Below are 19,229 nucleotides of genomic sequence, written 5' to 3'. Positions count from 1 at the left end.
AGAGAGCCCGATGCGGGACTCGATCCCAGGATCCTGAGATCATGACCTGAGCCGAAGGCAGCGGCTTAACCCACTGAGCCACCCAGGCACCCAGAATACCTTTTTTTCTTAATCAAGATTCTTAAAAGCCGAACAACACTCAGCTGAGGGAGGAAGATCAAAAGCCACATGCATGCCCCCATGTGCTCTAGCAGATAGTGCAACCTCCCACAGCCAGGGCCATCCTCAAGGCCTCCCCATGCAGGCCCTCTCCCACGCATACCAGCCCACAGGGCAGGCCCTAAAGGCAGTGGGGTCACCCTAGAACCCGCAAAGCTCTGTGTCTCGGCTGCAATCTTCCCTGTGGCACCCGAGGGGCTGCCTGGCAGGTCAGTAATGCTCGCCTGGGTCTGTCTGCTCTTCTGGGCTCTCCCCACCTGGCCCAGAGGCATCATCATCGTCGGGCTCGGTCCCCAGGGCAAGCCCCCGGTGCTGTGGGGACACAGAACCATCCTGTGGGGTCCCAGAGCTGCTCAACGGTTTCTGCCTTTCCACCTCCACGAGCAGGAAACCTCTCCTGAGGCCAGCTTCCTAAGGGGTCAGGCCCTGCGACCTTTTTACTGGTGCTAAATTAGAAGGAGATCCTTGCTGATTCTCATAAAGGGATAGAGGTCATTCAGAACCCAGAAAAAGTGCTCATCAACAGCCAGCCATGGCAAAGACACATGGCTGTTCTGGAGCCAGGCCTCCATCACCCAGCAGGGCTAAAGACCTGGAGAGACTTGGCCAACCAGGGGAGGACCAGGGGACCAGCAGTTCTACAGACCTGAGACCTAGGTCAGGCAACACAAGGAGGAAGCAGCTCTCTAACTTCCAGGAAATGGTCAACACAGAAGCCAGTCATTAACACCATCAGGAATCATACCTCTCTATGACTACAAATCCTCCCCAGGGACCTACGGTCCCCACAGAGTGCTCCCAAGGCCCTCCCAGTACCCCAGAACCCCACAGTACCCCCAAGGCCCTCCCAGCACCCAGCACCCCCAAAGTATCCCCCAAGGCCTTCCCAGCCCCCCAGCACCTCCAAGGCCCTCCCAGCACCCCAGCACCCCCACAGCTACCCTCATGGCCATTCTAGATCCCCCTGTGCCCTACAGCACCCTCCATGGCTCCATCCACCATGCCACCCCCCCACAAGCTGGATTGGCCATCTGCTGTCCCCCAGGTGAGCACCAGGCACAAGCACTTTTCAAGGGCTGTAATCCCCACAAACAGGAAACCTGAACAGAAGCACCGTCTGTCAAGGAAAGATTCCAGTGGCTCTCACACAAGGTGCCCAGGCTCCAGCCCAGTGTGAAGGTGCAGCAACCACATGGGGCAGCCAGAGGGCATGGGCTTTGTGGGTTGCGCGTGTGCTGGGGAGTGGGGCAGGGCTGGCCTAGGGCCTTTCTGTGGCAGGACAGCTGCAGCGGCATGGGCCTACACGTCCAGAATGGGTCTGTACACCCTACTTCATGATGTTTTCGACCAGACAAGGCCACCTCCGAACATGTTCCCAGGACGCCAGGGGCCACGAGACCACAGGCTGGCACCGAGGCAGGCCCAGCCCCACCACACCTGCCACGACACCATCTACCAGAGCCCGGGGTCAGCCCATGCAGCCCGTGGCCTGCAGTCCACTCCCCTGAGCATCCTTGACAGAGGCAGGACAGCTCCTCTGTGTAAGCCTTGGTCTCCCCAGCTGGGCCAGGGTGAGAGTGGGACGCACACATGGGGCAGCTCCTGGGCTATGTGAGAGCACAGAACCTACCAGCTGACGGTGGAGAGAGGACTACCATTTCCAGAAAGGGTGCAAGAAAGAAAACCCACCCTTAGCCTGGCCTCATCGCACACACTACTCAGCTCCAGGGAGAGTGCAGTTTTCAAGCTAAAGGAAAACAGATGCTTCTAGAAAAAAACGAGGATATCTTCAAGCCTCAGGGTAGCAAAGATTTCTTAAGTGAGATACAAACACACTAACTTAAACGGATGCTTCCATCTACACTGAAATCAGACAAAGCAAACCACAAGACAGGAGAAAATATTTGCAAACAGGAATCCAAGAAAAGGCTCATAGCAGAATGTATCAATGACTTCCCACAGACCAGTTAAAGATTTTATTTATTTTATTTGACAGACAGAGATCACAAGTAGGCAGAGAGGCAGGCAGAGAGAGAGAGAGGAGGAAGCAGGCTCCCCGCTGAGCAGAGAGCCCGATATGGGGCTCGATCCCAGGACCCTGGGATCATGACCTGAGCCGAAGGCAGAGGCCTTAACCCACTGAGCCACCCAGGTGCCCCCCACAGACCAGTTAAAAAAAAGGCACACGACCCAACAGGAAAATGGCCAAAGACCTAAGTCACTCACAACTGGCCACTGAGCAGAACAAGAGGCATGATCTCCCTTGTCATCTGGGGAAAGCAGGCAGAGCCTGGGGATACGGTGCCATGCGTGACCAGGGCACTGCAGACAAAACAAGCCCCTGGGGACCACACGTGGGCTGTTCAGCAATGTCTGTCTCAGCGTCCAGAGCCTGGGAAAGGCCCAAAGGTCCACTGACAGCAGGACAGAGACCGCACTGCAGAGGAAGGACAGAAGCACCAACGACCATCCACATGACGAGTCTCCCAAGTTCCCACCAGGGAAAGAAGCCGGACTCCAAAAGGACAGGCTACACAGCCCAGACAACCCAGGACGGGCTAGACCATATGGGCCCCCAGAAGGTCGAAACCCATCTGGGTGGTGGAGGTGGCATTACCCGTGTGCACAGCCAGCAAACCTCACCCAACAGGACAGCAGAGCCCGAGTCACGGTCCACCATGTGCAAAGTCTGCCTCACTAAAAAAATGAATTTTCCACAAAAGGTTTTTGAAAGCCAAACTCCCCACCATCCAAGCCCGTACCTGTGCAGCTGGGCACATGGCTTGTGGACAGCCCACACCACAGCTGGCAGTACTAGAAGGCTGAATGCCCACCCCCCCAGCACCCCAGCTTGCGACCCTCTTCCTTGGCCCCGATCCCCCACAACACACACCCCCAACCCCCCTCGCTGCCCCTGCAGCCTCACACAGCACCCTGTACTCCCAGACCCCACCGTGGCCACAGGCCATCCACGAATGAAGCCCAGAATCTACAGCTCACCCAAGAGCCGCAGGGTCCGGCTCCACAAGCACCATGGGGTTTTTACCAGAGCTGCGACCACCCTACAGCAGGCAAACTGCACCCTCATGTGAGTGCCCCTCATTCCCATGGACCCCAAAACCACCCAGACACAACTCTGGGCACCATGAGGAGCAAAACAAGCGTCTCCCCAAAGGTCATGGACTTGGTGCAGACCATCCTTGAACGACAAGCCACAGAGGTGGAAGAGCCTGGCTGGAGGGAACAGGTGTATCCACAGTGAGTCCACAGGAGAGAGCGGTGGACCCTCAGGGAATGGAGTTCGCACTCTGTCTGCGCTGCCCCACACAACAGCCAGCAGCCACGGGCTGCGACTGAAATCCGAACTTCAATTACACAAAACATTCCCAGCTCCCCATTACCCCAGCCACATCGTGGGCTCAGTAACCCCATGCTTTAAGTAGCCACATACTGGGCCAGCAGGGAGCATTCTATCACCACAGACTGTGGCCCTGGATGGACTGCTCCAGGCCCCCCATCCACACTCATGGGGACAGACAGCATTTGCTGACATGACCCAGAGCACCAACTACGGAAAACACCAGAAACCTGAGACACAGTCCTGTCTGGGCAAGGGATGGGACAGTGGGAATCGGACACAAACTCATGTATTTCTAGGCCTTTTTGGTCACAGTTAGACTAGCCTCTGTCCCCCAAGAGTCCCAGAGGCAAAGCAAGAAGAGCTGACCCCACCCCCATGATCAGAAGGCTTTGTAAGAGACTAGGGGCCTTGGCGGGAAGTGGGAATGCATCTGAGGCCAGAGAAAAAGGAATATAAAAAAAAGGAACTATCCCCACTGAATGGGTGAGGACAGAGTGGCCATGGGGTCGACCAGAACACCCACGAGGAGGCACTAAGCAGAGCATGGCCAGGCACACAGAGCACTCAGCACATCTGTGTTGAATGAACCATGCTACACAGGGGCACTGACCCTCGAGATACATGTCAGCTCTCTGACAGGGCAGAGACCCTCAAATGGATCAAGCCCTCGAGACTGGACAAGGTGCCCCCACTAGGCCTTCCACTCCCACTACCTACTTCTGACCACGCAGCAGATGGCAGTACTTGGGGAGGGATGAGTGAGTGACCAGAGCAGCACATGGCTGGAGAGACAAAGGCACCGAGTGTTTAGTGATTTCCAATTTTGTTTACAAGTATCTTGAATTTTAGTTTTAAAACAAATGATTCAACTTCTGGAAAACTTTTCAGTGCCCTTAGAACAACTGGAGTGTGTGAAATCTACTTCTTCAACGATAAATTCCATGAGACCTAAACACAGATCAGACATTTCTGTAATGAGAACCTGGTGTCCAAACTGAGATCTGTTTTAAGTGTAAAGTACACAGTAGGTTTCAGGGACTTTGTTTTTAAAAATGTAAACTTTTGGCAAGGGCGCCAAGGACCAGTCAGGGGGAAGGAAGAGTCCTGTGAAGAGATGGTACTGGGACAACTAGGATCCACACACAAGAGAACGAAGCTGGACCCCTACCTCACACCACACACCACACAAAGGGATCAAACACCTGAATGTAAGAGCTAAAAATATACAACTGAGAGAGGAAAACAGAAGAGTAAATCTTCATGACCTTGGATTTAGCCAAGGATTCTTAGATACAACACGAAAAGCACAGGCAACAAAAGGAAAAAGAGATCAGTTGGACTTCGATGAAATAAAGCTTTTGTGCTTCAGAGAACACTATCAAGAAAGACATCCACAGAACAGAGCAATGTTTTTTCAAATCACATATCTGATTATGGATCAGAATATATAAAGAATCCTAACAACTCAAAAATTAAAAAACAGTCAACCCAGTTTTTCAATGGGGAAAAGACTTGAAGACCTATTTCTTCAAAGACGAGCCACCGATGGCCAGAGGGCATGAGAAAAGGATGAGCATCATTACTTGGGAGGGAAGTGCAGATCAAACCACAAGGAGACAGCAGCTGTCAGGGCGGCTGGAGTCAGACAGCGGGATGGCTGCAGGTGTTAAGGAGTATGAGGAGATTGAGGACTCTTGGTGCACAATGGTGTGATCACTACAGGAAAGAGCTCGGTTTCTCAGGGTAAACAGAGTCACAACACATCCCACAAGTCCCACTCCTGGACGTACGCCCAAGAGAAACAAAGACGTCTGTACACAAACATTTAAGGCAGTGGTGCTGGTAACAGACAGAATGCAGTCTATCCAACAGGTCTCTGGCCACACCCGGCAGCGCTGTCCTGGAGGTCCTCCTGGAAGGAGGGGCCGCCAATGCACTGCCTGCTGTGGGAGCCACTGGCCACATCAAGACACAGGGCACCTGACATGTGTCTAGTGCAAACAAAAATTAGCATGTTGGGGGGGACACCTGGGTGGCTCAGTTGGTTGGACGACTGCCTTCGGCTCAAGTCATGATCCTGAAGTCCCGGGATCGAGTCCCGCATCGGGCTCCCAGCTCCATGGGGAGTCTGCTTCTCTCTCTGACCTTCTCCTCATTCATGCTCTCACTGTTTCTCTCTCAAGTAAATAAATAAAATCTTTAAAAAAAAAAAAAATAGCATGTGTTTAATTTTATTTAGCTTTAATTTCAATTTAAAAAGCCACACAGGTTAGGGGCTGTCACATGGGGCAGCCTGGCTCTTACCAGCCATCTGTGCAACACACCAGGGACAGGAGACACCCAAAAAGACGTCTATAGAGACACACACAGAAACAGTCCGAGAAGAACAGTCTAGAACTCACTGTGAGACAACTGCAGGTGGGCTATTAGGGGACGGCACAGACAGGACAAGAGGCCAGGGCCTGACAGTGACAACCTCAAGGTCTCTAACGCTCTACTCTTACCTGTGTTCTGATTTTGCCATGAAAATACGAACGTTAGTCACCTTCAAAAACTTGGATTTCTATTCCTAGACAACAAATTGGCTTTTAAAACTGTCGATTTGTTTCCGTGAACGTTAGAAGTATCATGTACTGAGATGCACGCAGGCAGCATGAGGAGATGGTCCCCAGGTAAGTCGCTGACCTCCAGGGACCCTGACAAGTTCTGCAGAGTTGACCGCACCAGCCTTACTAAAGCCCAACGTCAAACATGACAGAGACAACAGACTTCTGGCTCGAAAAGACAGGACCACTCATGCCTTTCCCTGCCTATAAATTACATCTGGTTTTTTAAAAGTGAACAGTTTAAAACAGCAGGTTTCTATAAATAAAGCGTCAGCAGATGTGGGCAGAAACCCTGCAAACGCAGGGACCAGCCTCCCCAGGAGGTCGGCCAAAGGCCCACTGGTAATGAGGCAATTCTCTTCCATTGGGAACTGACACCAAGTAAATCTATTTGCGTCATGATGGGAAGACTCACAGGTAAAATTTGTTTTGCCGTCACCCTCTCTCTAAATGAACACCTGCGTGCGGGCCCCGTGGACCCACAGCTCGTAGCCCCAACCCCACAGTGGCCCTGACTGGGCCACAGTTCACTCCACACACACCAAACCTCCATTTCCAACAGCAAAACGGCTGCTGTAGATTTCGTCTTGGGGACAGGAAAGGCCTGTGCTCCTGTTTCAGGAAGAAAGACCTACCACGTAATTAACAGGCTATCTCATCAAAACCACAGGTCTTGGGGCACCTGGGTGGCTCAGTGGGTTAAAGCCTCTGCCTTCGACTCAGGTCATGATCTCAGGGTCCTGGGATAGAGCCCCACATTGGGCTCTCTGCTCAGCTGGGAGCCTGCTTCCTCCTTTCTTTCTGCTTGCCTCTCTGCCTACCTGTGATCTCTGTCTGTCAAATAAATAAATAAAATCTTTAAAAAAAAATAAACACACACATCTTGAGGAAACACACAGATCGCCCCCAAGGGCAGAGAACGGGGCCAGGAGCGCCACGGGCTGACCATGTGGGCCTTCCTCCTGGGCAGGGTGCTCCCAGTGGCCCTTCTCTCCCCCAGAGGGGTGACATGTTCCCCAAACGTGGTAGGACCAGCCATGTCTACTCCTCCACGGGGGCCCTGCAGGCCCGATCTGTCACCCTTCTCCCCAGCAAAGCCACATAGCACCTGGTCGCCAGCTCCCAGCCACACCATCTGAAGGGCACGTGGCCATTGGATACCATGCCTGGGTTTCAGTCACTGTCCAGGAAACAGTCACTGCACTGAGCACAGGGGAGGGTGAGAACACGCACACGGCATGCCGCCAGAATCCCATAGGGCCCCAAGCTCCAGGCAGGAGAGTCACACCCCACAAAGGCCCCTGGGTGCCCCTAAACCCCCAGGCTGCAGACACAGGCCAACGCCCCCGGCCCCGGCAGTCCCGTCTGCAGCACTGAGACTCGGAACCTCACAACCACCCACAGTGACAGTGATGGTGATGGTGATGGTGATGGTGATGGTGGGCCATGAGCAGAGGCCTGGAGATCCAGATTCCTGCCACCACAGGGAGCCCTGACTCTCAGCCCAGCCGCACCAACAGCACTCTGGGCACCTGGCATCAGCAAGACTGTTCAAGGCCTGTGAGCACCGTGTGGGCTGCACACCCAGCCACCTCCACCGGCACCTACAGCCCAACCCAGATAGTCCTGAAGGTTGCGCTCATGCGACCCTGGAAAACCGGCTCCACCTATGCGAACCTCAAGCCAGGTAAGGAAGCTGTGGGGCGGATCGAGAGAGAGGACATCGGAAGGGATGGCACTGGCACAAGGAGTGTCAGGGTGTGGGTACCGCGTGCTCAGAGATGTGTGATGGGTACGGAGAGCTGCATGCTGCACACTCAGGACTGGTACACCTCCAGGACTTGAGTGGACATTCACTAAAAGCTGGGATTTATTTTTAATGAGGCTAAGAAACCCACCATGAGGGCGCTGAGATGTGGGGCTGCGTGTGCACAGCATGGCCCCAGGACACAGACCCCTCCAGCCTCCTCCTACCACGTCCCCATAGACCTTGGCTGCACAGTCCAGCCCGGCCAGTCACCCCCAGACCACTGGCGAGGCACAGGGTCCTGCCTATGGCCGTCACAGCCAGCTTACCGGGCTGGCATCGTAGCTCTTGTGGGCAAGGTCATCCAGGCTCTGGTTCTGCAGCTTCTCAGTAATGAGTGTGACCATGGTCAGGGGCCTGTGTCGGTACCACGGGGCCCTGGGGGGCACAACAGCAAGCTTCAGGAGGCCTGGGCCACTGCTGGGTCAGAGCTGACCCTCCAGATGGATTTCCGCTTTACAGAGGAGTGATCCATTTCCAGGTAGTCTTCAGGACTCTGTGTTTGTGGGGAAGAAAGAGAAGTAATTATGTGCAGAACCACTGGGTCAGTGCTCCTACTCTACGCTGAGTACCTTGTGTGCAGAATATTTCTGTTATCTCCGGTTGATAAAAACCCTCTTGCTTCACAACCACCATACAAGTGCCCAGAAACCACTAAAAGCGCCGTTCTGGTCGAAGGACGGTAAGTTACATGCACAGCTGAGGTCCAGTGCTCCTGAAGCCCCAAGGAAGCAGCCCTGAAGGCCAACCCGCCTCCCCCAACCACCACATCAGACAGAGCAGACGGTGATGGAGGGGAGACATGGGGAAGCTGGGCAGGAGCAGGAAGCCACAGCCTACCCCAAGAACCAGCTACATGAGAACTAACTACTGAACCCCTGCACACCACGGTCCCCCCAGCGACTACACAGTCCTCCCCCAGTCCATCCAGCTGGCCCCATGTGGGAGGCCACAGGGGGTGCAGGGCCCGCCCCAGGCCCACAGTGAGGAGGCTGTAGGGGCAGCTGAGGGGGCCTCCAAGCCCAGGAGTGGGCACTCAAGCTTGCACCTGGGACGTGGCTGCCCACAGACACCAGCAGGAGGAGACTCCTGCGCACCCGTGCAGCCTGCCACCCACTCGAGAACCCCAGCTTTCACCCTTCTCAACGGCCTGCTGCTTAGTGTGAGTAGGACCACCTGCCTTGGAAGCCATGGAGAGCGCCAGCCTAACAGGAGGGCCCCAGCCACCCAGGAGAAACAGCATCAGGCCTGCCCTCAGAGGGAGAAGGCACCCAGTCCACAGAATAAGATCAGAATGCCCTTAAAAACAAGTATTCAGGGACGCCTGGGTGGCTCAGTGGGTTAAAGCCTCTGCCTTCGGCTCAGGTCATGATCCCAGGGTCCTGGGATCTAGCCCAGCATAGGGCTCTCTGCTCAGTGGAGAGCCTGCTTCCCCCCTCTCTCTGCCTGCCTCTCTGCCTACTTGTGATCTCTGTCAAATAAATAAAATTTTAAAAAAAAAATTTTTTTTAAGTATTTAAAGAAAAATGAAAAGAGTATTTTTAAAAAATGAAAAATGAAAAGAAATTAAGAAATGAGAACAGTGACAGAAGGTAATCTCCAGGGAGCCAGTTCAGATCCTGCCCCATCCTCACACCTGCACCACTCACCCACAGTCCCCTGGGCAGGACCTACCGAGCCTGCAAACTGGCCTGGCTCTCTCTGCCTCTCCCCACAAATTCTCCTGGAGCCCCAACTCAGAACCTCCCTCACAGGACAGGGGCACTACCAGGGGCCCTCCAGGCCGACCAACTCTGCTGCAATTACACCCACCCACAAGGGCCAAGGCCCTACCCTCCAACTCCTGTGCCCGCCATGCCCAGCACTCAGGGGCTCTCCCAGCCTCCTATCTGACCCTCTGAGCAGCACAAGGCATGTGCAACCCTGGAAAAACTACAGCAGCCACAGCAAAATTTGAAGAAACTATAACATGACCAACTTTTCACTGGAAAACCAGGTCGCGCATCCCTTGGGAAGACCACTGGTTTCCAGGGCTAGGGCACGGACAGAGGCCCCGGGGGTCTTGGGGCACCAGGAAGCCAGGATATGTGCAGAGAATGGGGCCAGGGCTCCCAGACGTGAGTGCTCTGCTCTACAGAATAAAATGAGAGCCCAGGAATCTGACATGAACAGCTAGGAAAGATCCGTAAGTAGGGGAGGGAAGCTGGTCCTACAGGCAGGGTGCAGACCAAGGAGTGCAGAGGGAAGGAGGAATTGTCCTTACTCAGGTCAGCGTATAACCAACACCTCATGCTGCTTCAGGCAAGAGTCATCGTGAACGCCACCCTGGTGTCCTCACATGGTGTCCAAGCCTCCCCCAACAAGATACTGACTAATGACACAGAGGGAATTGGTCTTGCGTCTGCAGAGATGGCAGACGGCACCTGGAACAGTGGAACAGGCAGTCCCATGGAGAGGTGACCGCGTGTGGCATGCGGGTGGGACACAGCTGCTGCCTACACCCAGGGGTTCTACCCGGACTGAGGAAATGCCCGACAGACCCACACGAGATAGAGGGCACGAAAGAACTGGTCACTGTTCTCCCACAGTGTCAGGGGCACGAAACACAGGTGTGGGGCAGGGGCCAGCCTGGAGGGGACAGAAGGGACCTAATGACCTCCCCCAACTCCTGCCCCGGTCAGAGAGCGGACTCCAGGGCAGACACCGCAATGTGAAGGAGCCCCACAGAGGGGAGACCGGCACACGCTCCCATACATGCTCAGGCACCTGTCAGACAGGAGCAGGGGCCCCGGCCGGCACAGGCCAGTGGAGCAGCAAACACGGCTCTATCACAACTCTCAACAGAGGTTCAAAAGAACAGAATAAAACAAAGTGCACGGTGTCCAAATGCAAGGGCGGGCCAGCGTGACCTTGGCGAGTGGAGGCCAAAGTGGGGCACAGGGTGCACCTGCGTGTGGAAGGGATGGCACCGGGCAGCTGGCGGCACCTTCCAGAGGCCACCGAGATGGGGAAGGAGTGCTGTGCATGCAAGTTTCATTTCCTGTGAGAAGAAATGCATAGTATCGGGCGGCCATTTGGGCGTGCCCCGCACCCACAGGGGATACCAAGGCCCCCCTGAGATGCCTGAAACCACAGACGGTATCAAACCCTACAGATGCCGTCAACCCCTGAACAATATGGTCTGAACAGCACAAGCCCACTTACGGGGGACTTTTCATCCATAAACACAGGACAGCACTGGAAATGTCTCTTCCTTACAATTTTAGTAGCATTTCCTTTTCCCCAGCTTACTTGATTGCAAAAACACAGCCCGCGAGACATGGGAACACACAGACGGGTGTTCCCGAACGGTTCATGCCATCAGTAACACTTGCAGACACCAGGAGTTCATCAGCAGGCAAGTTTTGGGGAGGTTCCTAAGTTCTACATGGATTTTCGACCCCTCAGCCCCTGTATTGTTCAAGGGCTAATTGTACTGTTTTCTCCTACGCATGTGTACCTGTGATGAAGTTAATTCACACATTGCCACAGCAAGAGATTAACAAGAATAACAATATGGGGTGCCTGGGTGGCTCAGTGAGTTGAGCCTCTGCCTTCGGCTCAGGTCATGATCTCAGGGTCCTGGGATCAAGCCCCACATTGGGCTCTCTGCTCAGCAGGGAGCCTGCTTCCCCTTCTCTCTCTTCCTGCCTCTCTGCCCACTTGTGATCTCTCTCTCTGTCAAATAAATAAACAAAATATTTTTTTAAAAAAAGAATAACAATATACTAGCACAAGGGTAATGTATACCCTTGTGCTACAAGTGTGAGTGTGGTCTCTCTCTCTCTCAAAATGTCCTGCACTCACCCTTCTTCTTGTGACAACGTGAGGTGATAAAGTGCCCACATTTTATCATGAGGGGCGTCTGGGGGGCTCGGTCGGTTGAGCAGCTGACTCCTGGTTTCAGCTCAGATCATGATCTCAGGGTCTGAGATCGAGCTGCATGGGGCTCCACGCTTAGCCGAGGGTCCGCGCCAGTGTCTCTTTCTCTGCCCTTCCCCCCCACTCTCTAAAAAATGTAAAAAATAAGAACTAATGTAGTTGCCCATGTGAGATGGAGAAAGAGCATGACATGGGTGTCGTGACCTAGTGTCAGGCTACCGTTGACCTTCTGGCCAGTCAGGAGGAGGATCACCACCCTCTGGACCGCGCTGACAGTGAGCGATTGAAACCATGAAGACAAAGCCACGGCTCGGGGGACCACTGGGTATTCACTGAAATCTGAGTGTAGTAGCTTCCTGGGGCTGCCGGGAACTGGAGGCCAGAGGTGGGAAGTCGAGATACGGGCAGGGTTAGCTCCTCTGGGCACCCCACAGGAGACGGGTTCCCTGTCTCTCCCCCAGCTCCTGGTTGTGGCCAGTAATGCCTGGTGCCCTCGGCTTGCAGCTGCCCCACATGTTCCCACGGCCCTCTTCCTGTCTGTCCTGTACCCACATCCCTTCTTTTAAGGACACCCCAACTCCAAAGTAGTAGGTGGCCTCACCTTAATTTATATCTTAGTTATATCTGCAAAGACCTAGTTCTAAATAAGGTTATATGCACAGGTCCTGTTGAATCTTTCTTTTGGGGGACACAATTCAATCCACAACGCCATGCCAGTTCCTCATGGAACCATCAGGATAGAACGTCATGGTCACAAAGCCTAGCACACAGTCACAGCAGAGAGAGCCAGAGATGGAGCCACTCAGGACAGTGCCCTGGCCCTGAGGGAATGCACGGCCTGCAGCAAAGGCAAGAGACAAGCAAAACAAAGCCAGGTGGGGGCAGGTGCAAGTGGTAGGGCAGCCGGTGTGGGGGCTCAGAGAAGAAAGCCAAGACAGACTGAGCAGGTGCCGCTAGGAAACGGGCAAAGCCAGGACTCTGGGCACCGATCCCAGACACAGGCAGGCCAGAAGCTGGGGACCAGGTGAGAAGACCGGTCGGCCCCAGGGACAGAGAGGTGAAAGGTGGGGGATGGGGACTCCGCAGGAGCCACCAGGAGGTCTGACAGAGGACATGTGTCTGGGCTCACGGGCACCTCTGGGAGCACAAACGACTAGACCTTTCCTATAGCTCCTGCACACGACCCAGTCCTATGTGACCCGACCCGCCCAAGCCCAGGATGCCCTCCTCCCCTAACCAACACAGTGAGGGCCAGAGTCCCCCCACCTTCCACCTCCAAACCTCCCATAACAGCTGTCTGAACACTCTATCGAGCCACCACGGACACTATCATGTCCCCATAAATAGCACTCCTGGCTGAGCTTGCACAGAGTCGCTCCCCAAAGTTAACAACCCGCCTTTTCTCACATGCCATGTCCCTGCCCAATACAAACTCCTCCCCAGAAGAATAAAACTCAAAAAACAACTCAGCCCTTCCATACCCCCGGCCTCCACTCAGGTGAGGGGGGGCCACCCCCCAGCCCGGAACTGCACTGATCTGGCAGCTTTCGGTGTGGGGGGTTGCCTGGGGGGGTGCCCACAACCCGTCCCCCTCCCTAGATGCCTGCGGGGCTCACAGGGTTTTGTTTTTCCCCAAGTCAGGGGTCAGAAAACTCGCAGGGGCACATGGGACGGGGTCTTCCTAATAGGATTTGCTGGTGTCACTGTGGAGGGCTGCCCACCCACATCCCCTGGTCTGTTTCTAGACCAGCTGGTGGTTGGACGCAGGACACCGAGGCTGACCCTCCCTTGCCTTCAGTCTCTGCCGCTCTGCTGCTACTGACTGGCTTCCAGGAGTGGCCCCCGACCTCATGTTGCAAGCCTTCCGGGGACATGCTTTATCTCAAAAGCCCTGGGAGTGTGCCCACCGAGGACCCACAAGGACCTACCGCATCTGTATGAGTTGCCTGTGCCAGCCTCCCCTGGCTCCCTGGCCTCTGCGGCTACCCAGCCCCAGCTTCTCTGCTCCCTGCACTGGACCATCTTTCTCCCTCAGTCCTCTCTGCCCATCTTGGCTTCTGCTTTCAGGCTGGTGGCTTCCTCCATGCCTGTCATCTCTGCCTTCCAGCTCACGCTGAGAGGGGCTCTGCATGACCTGGTCTCACGGCAGAGGGATGACCAGGGCCATGCCCCCTCAGAAGGCCAGCAGCAGCAGGCTGTCCCACACAGAAACTTGCAGAATAAAGGAATCTACAGGCCGCCTGGGGGCTTAGTCTGATGAGCGAACAATTCTTGGATTCGGCTCAGGTTATGGCCTCAGGGCCTTGAAGTCAAACCCTAAGTCCGGGTCTGTGCTCAGCAGGGAGTCAGCTTGACTCTCCCTCTGCCCCTCGCCCGCTGGTGTTTACACTCTCTCTCCCTCCAATAAATTTATCTAGTAAAATCTTTAACAATATGTATAAAATAAGCAAACCCAGGAGCTTGCATTGACAGCCAGACGCCAGAGCCCCAGGAGCCTGGTGTGTGGATCCAGCTGGATCCACACGCAGCCTCTCAGCCTCCCAAGTCCCAGGCAGAGGACTGGCTGGCCCGCAACCTGGAGCCCTGCCTTGGCCGTGAGTCAGACCCCTGAGCTCAAATCTGGGTCCTGGACAAGACAGGCCAGCTTCTCCATGCTGCTTTCCGGAGCAGGAACCGGGAGAACAGCTCTAAGTTCCCAGTCAGTGTGCTGTGCCCAGAGCTTGCCACACAGCACACGCTCAGTGGGTGTCCTCAGTCACAGGAAGCGTCCCCAGGAATGAAAGGCCAGAGCCGGGCCCTATTCCCAGCCCAGAACCACCAAGTGCCCAAGGTGGTTTCCACAGAAAACCATAGGAAGTAGGCCCACCAACACTGTGAGACAGAGCACATTCCAGACTCCAGGAGTACCATGTGGACTCCCCACCACACAGCTCTCAAGGAGCACCCAGGCAACCACATGGTCTGGCTGGACATTCGTTATGAACCAGCCCTCAGTACCGTGCGGGTCTGAGCACATGACTGCAGATTCTTTGGCACAGCTCCCACAAGAAGGCCGACTTCAACTTCCCCTTCAACGGGGACTTCTGAGATTTGGGTGGGAGAAGCCCTCCCACCTCCCGGCTCTTGCAGGATGCGTCCCAAGGCTGCTGCACTCATGGAGACCAAGAGCCCCAGGGGCCCCGCTGCTCAAGCCTTCCCAGCCCAGGTACTGGAGGCAAAGAGGGGGATGCCCGCAAGGAGACGCTCGGGCCCCAGCCAGCACTGGACCAACCTGCACAAGCCCCCTTTCCCCCAGCAAAGACAGTCAGACCAGCTGTTGAGAATTCTGGACCTCTGAGCCTGTGAGCAACAGTAAGTGGTTCCTGTTGTTTGAAGCCACCACTTCTGGAGGCTCCATTAATGCTGCCACACAACTAACAAAGCCAGACGGGGCCAAACACCCCTCTGGCGTGCAGGAGGCAGGCCTCAGCACTATTCCTGCAACACACAGAGGCTGGGGACCAAGAGGAAGGGGCCACGTCCTTACATGCACACTCCTGGGTACAAGCCACAAGGGATAGCCACAAGCAGACCACCAAAATCACTCAACTGTTTTCCTTTGGTGGAGTCTGGGGTCCAGCTCCACTGGAGGGGTCCGTACCTTTCCTAACAGGGCACGCTTAGGGGCCATACTCAGTAGCTCCTGGAAAACCCTAAGGCAAAACCCTGTGCTGGCCCCACAAAACTGGTGCTACTGAAACACATGACATCTTTTTGAAGAGACTTCAAAACAAAAAGACCAGCATCACCCATCCTGATGAACCAATAGCTAATATTAACACCTGCAACTAGATAGTTTGGAGAGCCACACGTGAGGTTTAAAGGTGCAAAGAAGGGGTACCTGGGAGGCTCAGTCAGTTGGGTGTTGGGCTCCTGGCTTTGGCTCAGGTCAGGATCTCAGGGTCGTGAAGTCAAGCCCTGCCTCCGGATCCTCGCCAAGCATGCAGTCTGCTTGGGCTTCTCTCTCTCCCTCTCCGGCCCGCTCCCCATTGCTTGCACTCCCTCTCTCTCTCTCTCCCCCTCAAATAAATAAATAGGTGCAACAAAACCACGTCCACAAGTCAACAAAGAAGACTCACATTGTAAACTAGATCATCTTTGTTCCCCCAACTACTATGGGGAAAGTATAGCACACTGAAGAAAAACAAACTTCATTCTGAGAGGAGGGATGTATGGCGGGCTCTGGTGGGCGGGAAGGAAGCCTGACTTCAGCCCTGCTGGGCTCCCCCAAGCAGGGGACCACACCTCCCTGGGCCTATCTTCCTACACTGAAAACAGTAAAGATTCACACACTTCATGAGGCCACAAGGAATCAAATACCATAACATACATGAATATGCCCAGGTCCCTGGGACACGTTTAAAATGGTGGCCACTCGTAACAGAGGCTCAAAAGATTGTGAGTCAACTTTCCTTCGAGAAACATTATTGCAGAAAAAGCCAAAGGAATTTCTATAAAAATTTCAACTTGCTTTTTTAAAAAAATCGTTTGAGGGCCCTTGGGTGGCTCTGTCAGTTGGGCAACTGCCGTTGGGCGGGGGGTGGGGGGGTGGTGGTGTGGTGGTGGTGGTGATCCTGGGGTCCGTGGGGCTCCCTACTGAGTGGGGAGTCTGCTTCTCCCTCTCCTGCTGCTGCTCCCCCCAACTTGTGCTTGCTCTCTCCTGGGCTCTCTCTCAAATAAATAAATAAAATCTTTCACAAAAATAAAATAACTTTTTTAAAAGTTTGTTTCGGGGTGCCTGGGTGGCTCAGTGGGTTGAAGCCTCTGCCTTCAGCTCAGGTCATGATCCCAGGGTCCTGAGATGGAGCCCCACACGGGGCTCTCTGCTCAGCGGGGAGCCTGTTTCCTCCTCTCTCTGTCTCTGCATGCCTCTCTGCCTACTTGTCTGTCAAATAAGTAAACGTTTAAAAAATAATAAGAAAAAAAAACGACGATAACTTTGGTGTTTCCTCCATCCGATACTTGCAGGAGCCATCCCAACGGCTCTCTTTTCTAAGGCTCGCGCACTCAACCTCAGTCGAGAGAACCCCGGGCAGAATGTTAGGACGGCCCGTTGACACCGTTCGCTCCCACCACCATCGTGGCACCCTCCTGGGGTCACCCCAGAACCCAACAGAGGGCCCGAGCCGCACAACCGCGGGGCAGGCTCAGGTGCCAGGGCCCAGCCACGAAGAGCCAGACGAGGGGCTGCAGGTGGGGCTGCCTCCGCGAACCGTGGTCTGGACCCCGCACCCACGGACGCAGCTGAGGGAGAAGCCAGGGCGTCTATATGTCCACTCTCCTGCTCCTCCACCGACCGGACACGCAATCCCGGACTTGCTCCCCTGGGGACACGCCGGACACGCGCGGCGCGGGAGCGCTGGGGCAACGGCAGAATCTACGCCGTGTCCAGCGTCGTGCACGGAGCCCACGGCCCTATGAACCCCCGTCCGCAGCTCGCAGCGCTCGGAGACCGCCCTACAGCCGGCTCCACATGAGCCACAAAGGGCACCCTGGAGCCCGCGAGCCCGGCCCTAACCCCGTTAGAAGCGCCGCGCCCGCCGAAGCCGCGAAAGTCCGGCCTCCCCCGGACCCGCCGGCTGTCCGGCCCGGCCGCCCGGCAGCCCGCTCCCGCCACGGGACGACAGCCGCGCGCCGGAGAACAGGAGCCCCAGCTGACACGGCCCCTGCAGCCGGCATGGCCGGAACACCCCAAGCTGAGTCCCGAGCTCCGCGGCGCCCGCCCGCCGCGCCCCCCAAGTCCAGCAGCGAAAGCGCTCATGCGCGCGCCGACAGACGCTGGGACCGTCCGGCCCCAGTTCCCGCGCGGCCCCGTGCAGGGCGCGCACGGGGCGCGCGGGCACGCGCACCCGGTCGGGGCATCACGGGCCGACGCCGGGCGGCGTACCTGAGGGCGGCCGAGCGGCCGCGACCACGGCTGGACCGGCGGAGCGCGGGAGGCGCGGGAGGCGCGGGCGCCCCGCAGGCCGCGTCCCTCCAGCGAGGAGCCGGGCGCCTCAGCAGCGTCAGAACACAACCGCGGCCTGCGCCCCGCCCCCTCCGGCCCCGCTCATTGGCCGCCGCGGCCGCCGCGACCGCCACCGCGCCCGTCAGCCGGCCCTCGCCGAGCCTTCCCCTCAGCTGCGCCGCGCGCACGGGGGCGGGCCCTGCGCCGGTGCGTGGGCGCGGCCTCTCGGCGTCCCGCCCGCAACTCCGCCCACCGTCGGCCCTGTCGGGAGCGCGCATCCACGGTGGGCTACCGGAGGGCGCGTGCGCCGCCTGACCACCACCACCCCAGTCGGAGCTCCGCCCACCGCGCATGCTGGCTTGCAGGGGAAGTGACGTCCTGGTACCTCGCGGTAAAAGCTGGCAGAGACCATGACCTGCGGATGCGGCGGGAGTGGGGGTGCCTAGCCACGGCTGGCGTGAAGGGTCATTTAGGGTCCCCACTCCCGGGCCGTACGCCGGGCTGGTCGGGCATGCAGGCGGTGACCTTGGCAGGGGCGGCTGCGGCCGGCCTGCGACCCGCTGTGTGACCTTGGGCAAGGCGCTTGTCCTCTCGGGTCTCCCTCCAGATTGGCCTGGTGTGTCCGGCAGGGCGGTGGGAGCCGGCTGCGCGCGCCGGTGCCCGAGGACCGTGGTGGTCTAGGGCTCCTCCCAGGCAGGGAGACTGGAGGCCTGCCCCTGGCCCTCCTGAGCGGTCCTGGCCCGCTGTGACCGGACCTCCGGGGTGGGGATTGGTCCCTGTCCCTGCCGCAGACGCCGCCCTGCTGGCTCAACCACGCGCGTTCCTGGCTGGCTGCACTACACTCTGGGCCTGGAGAGTTCATTGGGGACTATGTGGCCCGGCGCTCTGCAATGGGAGGTCCTGAGCTTTGCCGGGGGAAGTGAGAGGGGTCAGATGTGTGCTCACGGCGGCCTGGGGATAGGGCATGAAGTGGGGAGGAGGCCTATTTTTAGGTAGAAAAGGGAGTGGCACTTAGGAAGACACCAGAGGATGGGACAGCAGGGTAGGGTAAGGCGAGGTTTCCCAGGCACCAGGCGGGGCCCCCCTACGGTCTGAGGAGGACTCTGGAGCCAAGCCAGCTGTGGCCAGGACTGGAGGGAAGGATGCAGCCTGTGGCAGTCTGGATGAGCAGGAGTCCCTGCGGGTCTGGTGCAGGAACCCAGCCAGCCACACATGGGCATGAGGGCAGGTGCTCAGGTCATTTCCACAGGCAGGCCCCCAAAGCCACAGAAGTCTTTACTGCCATCCCTCTAGGCCCTCCAAGAGTCCATCCATACTAGCCAAGACGAGTGGCTCTGTGATCCAGGCTGGAGCAGGACCTGATACCTGGGAGCACCTGTTCTAGGAAAG

The 19,229-nt window shown here is 56.5% G+C and overlaps 1 protein-coding gene across 5 annotated transcripts in view; it reads right to left on the bottom strand.

Moving 5' to 3' along the window:
• FAM53A (family with sequence similarity 53 member A) overlaps positions 1-18,655 on the bottom strand; it is a 31,272-nt gene extending 12,617 nt beyond the window's left edge. For 2 of the 5 annotated variants that reach the window (XM_059167246.1, XM_059167270.1), the window contains exons 1-2: positions 17,781-17,963; positions 8,203-8,429 (exon numbers count right to left, since the gene is read on the bottom strand). In XM_059167246.1, the coding sequence (XP_059023229.1) occupies positions 8,203-8,280 (78 nt within the window). In that variant the 5' untranslated portion in view covers positions 8,281-8,429; positions 17,781-17,963. Of the gene's footprint in view, positions 1-8,202; positions 8,430-15,734; positions 16,341-17,780; positions 17,964-18,225 lie in introns of those variants that run through there. The other 3 variants (XM_059167255.1, XM_059167280.1, XM_059167265.1) reach the window with 3 other exon arrangements.
• Between the last annotated feature and the right edge of the window lie 574 nt (positions 18,656-19,229).

The sequence above is a fragment of the Mustela lutreola genome, chromosome 1 (assembly GCF_030435805.1).
Source record: "Mustela lutreola isolate mMusLut2 chromosome 1, mMusLut2.pri, whole genome shotgun sequence".
Lineage (NCBI taxonomy): Eukaryota > Metazoa > Chordata > Mammalia > Carnivora > Mustelidae > Mustela > Mustela lutreola.
The sequence above is the reverse complement of the archived record's forward strand: the minus strand, read 5'-3'. Positions and strand labels throughout refer to the sequence as shown.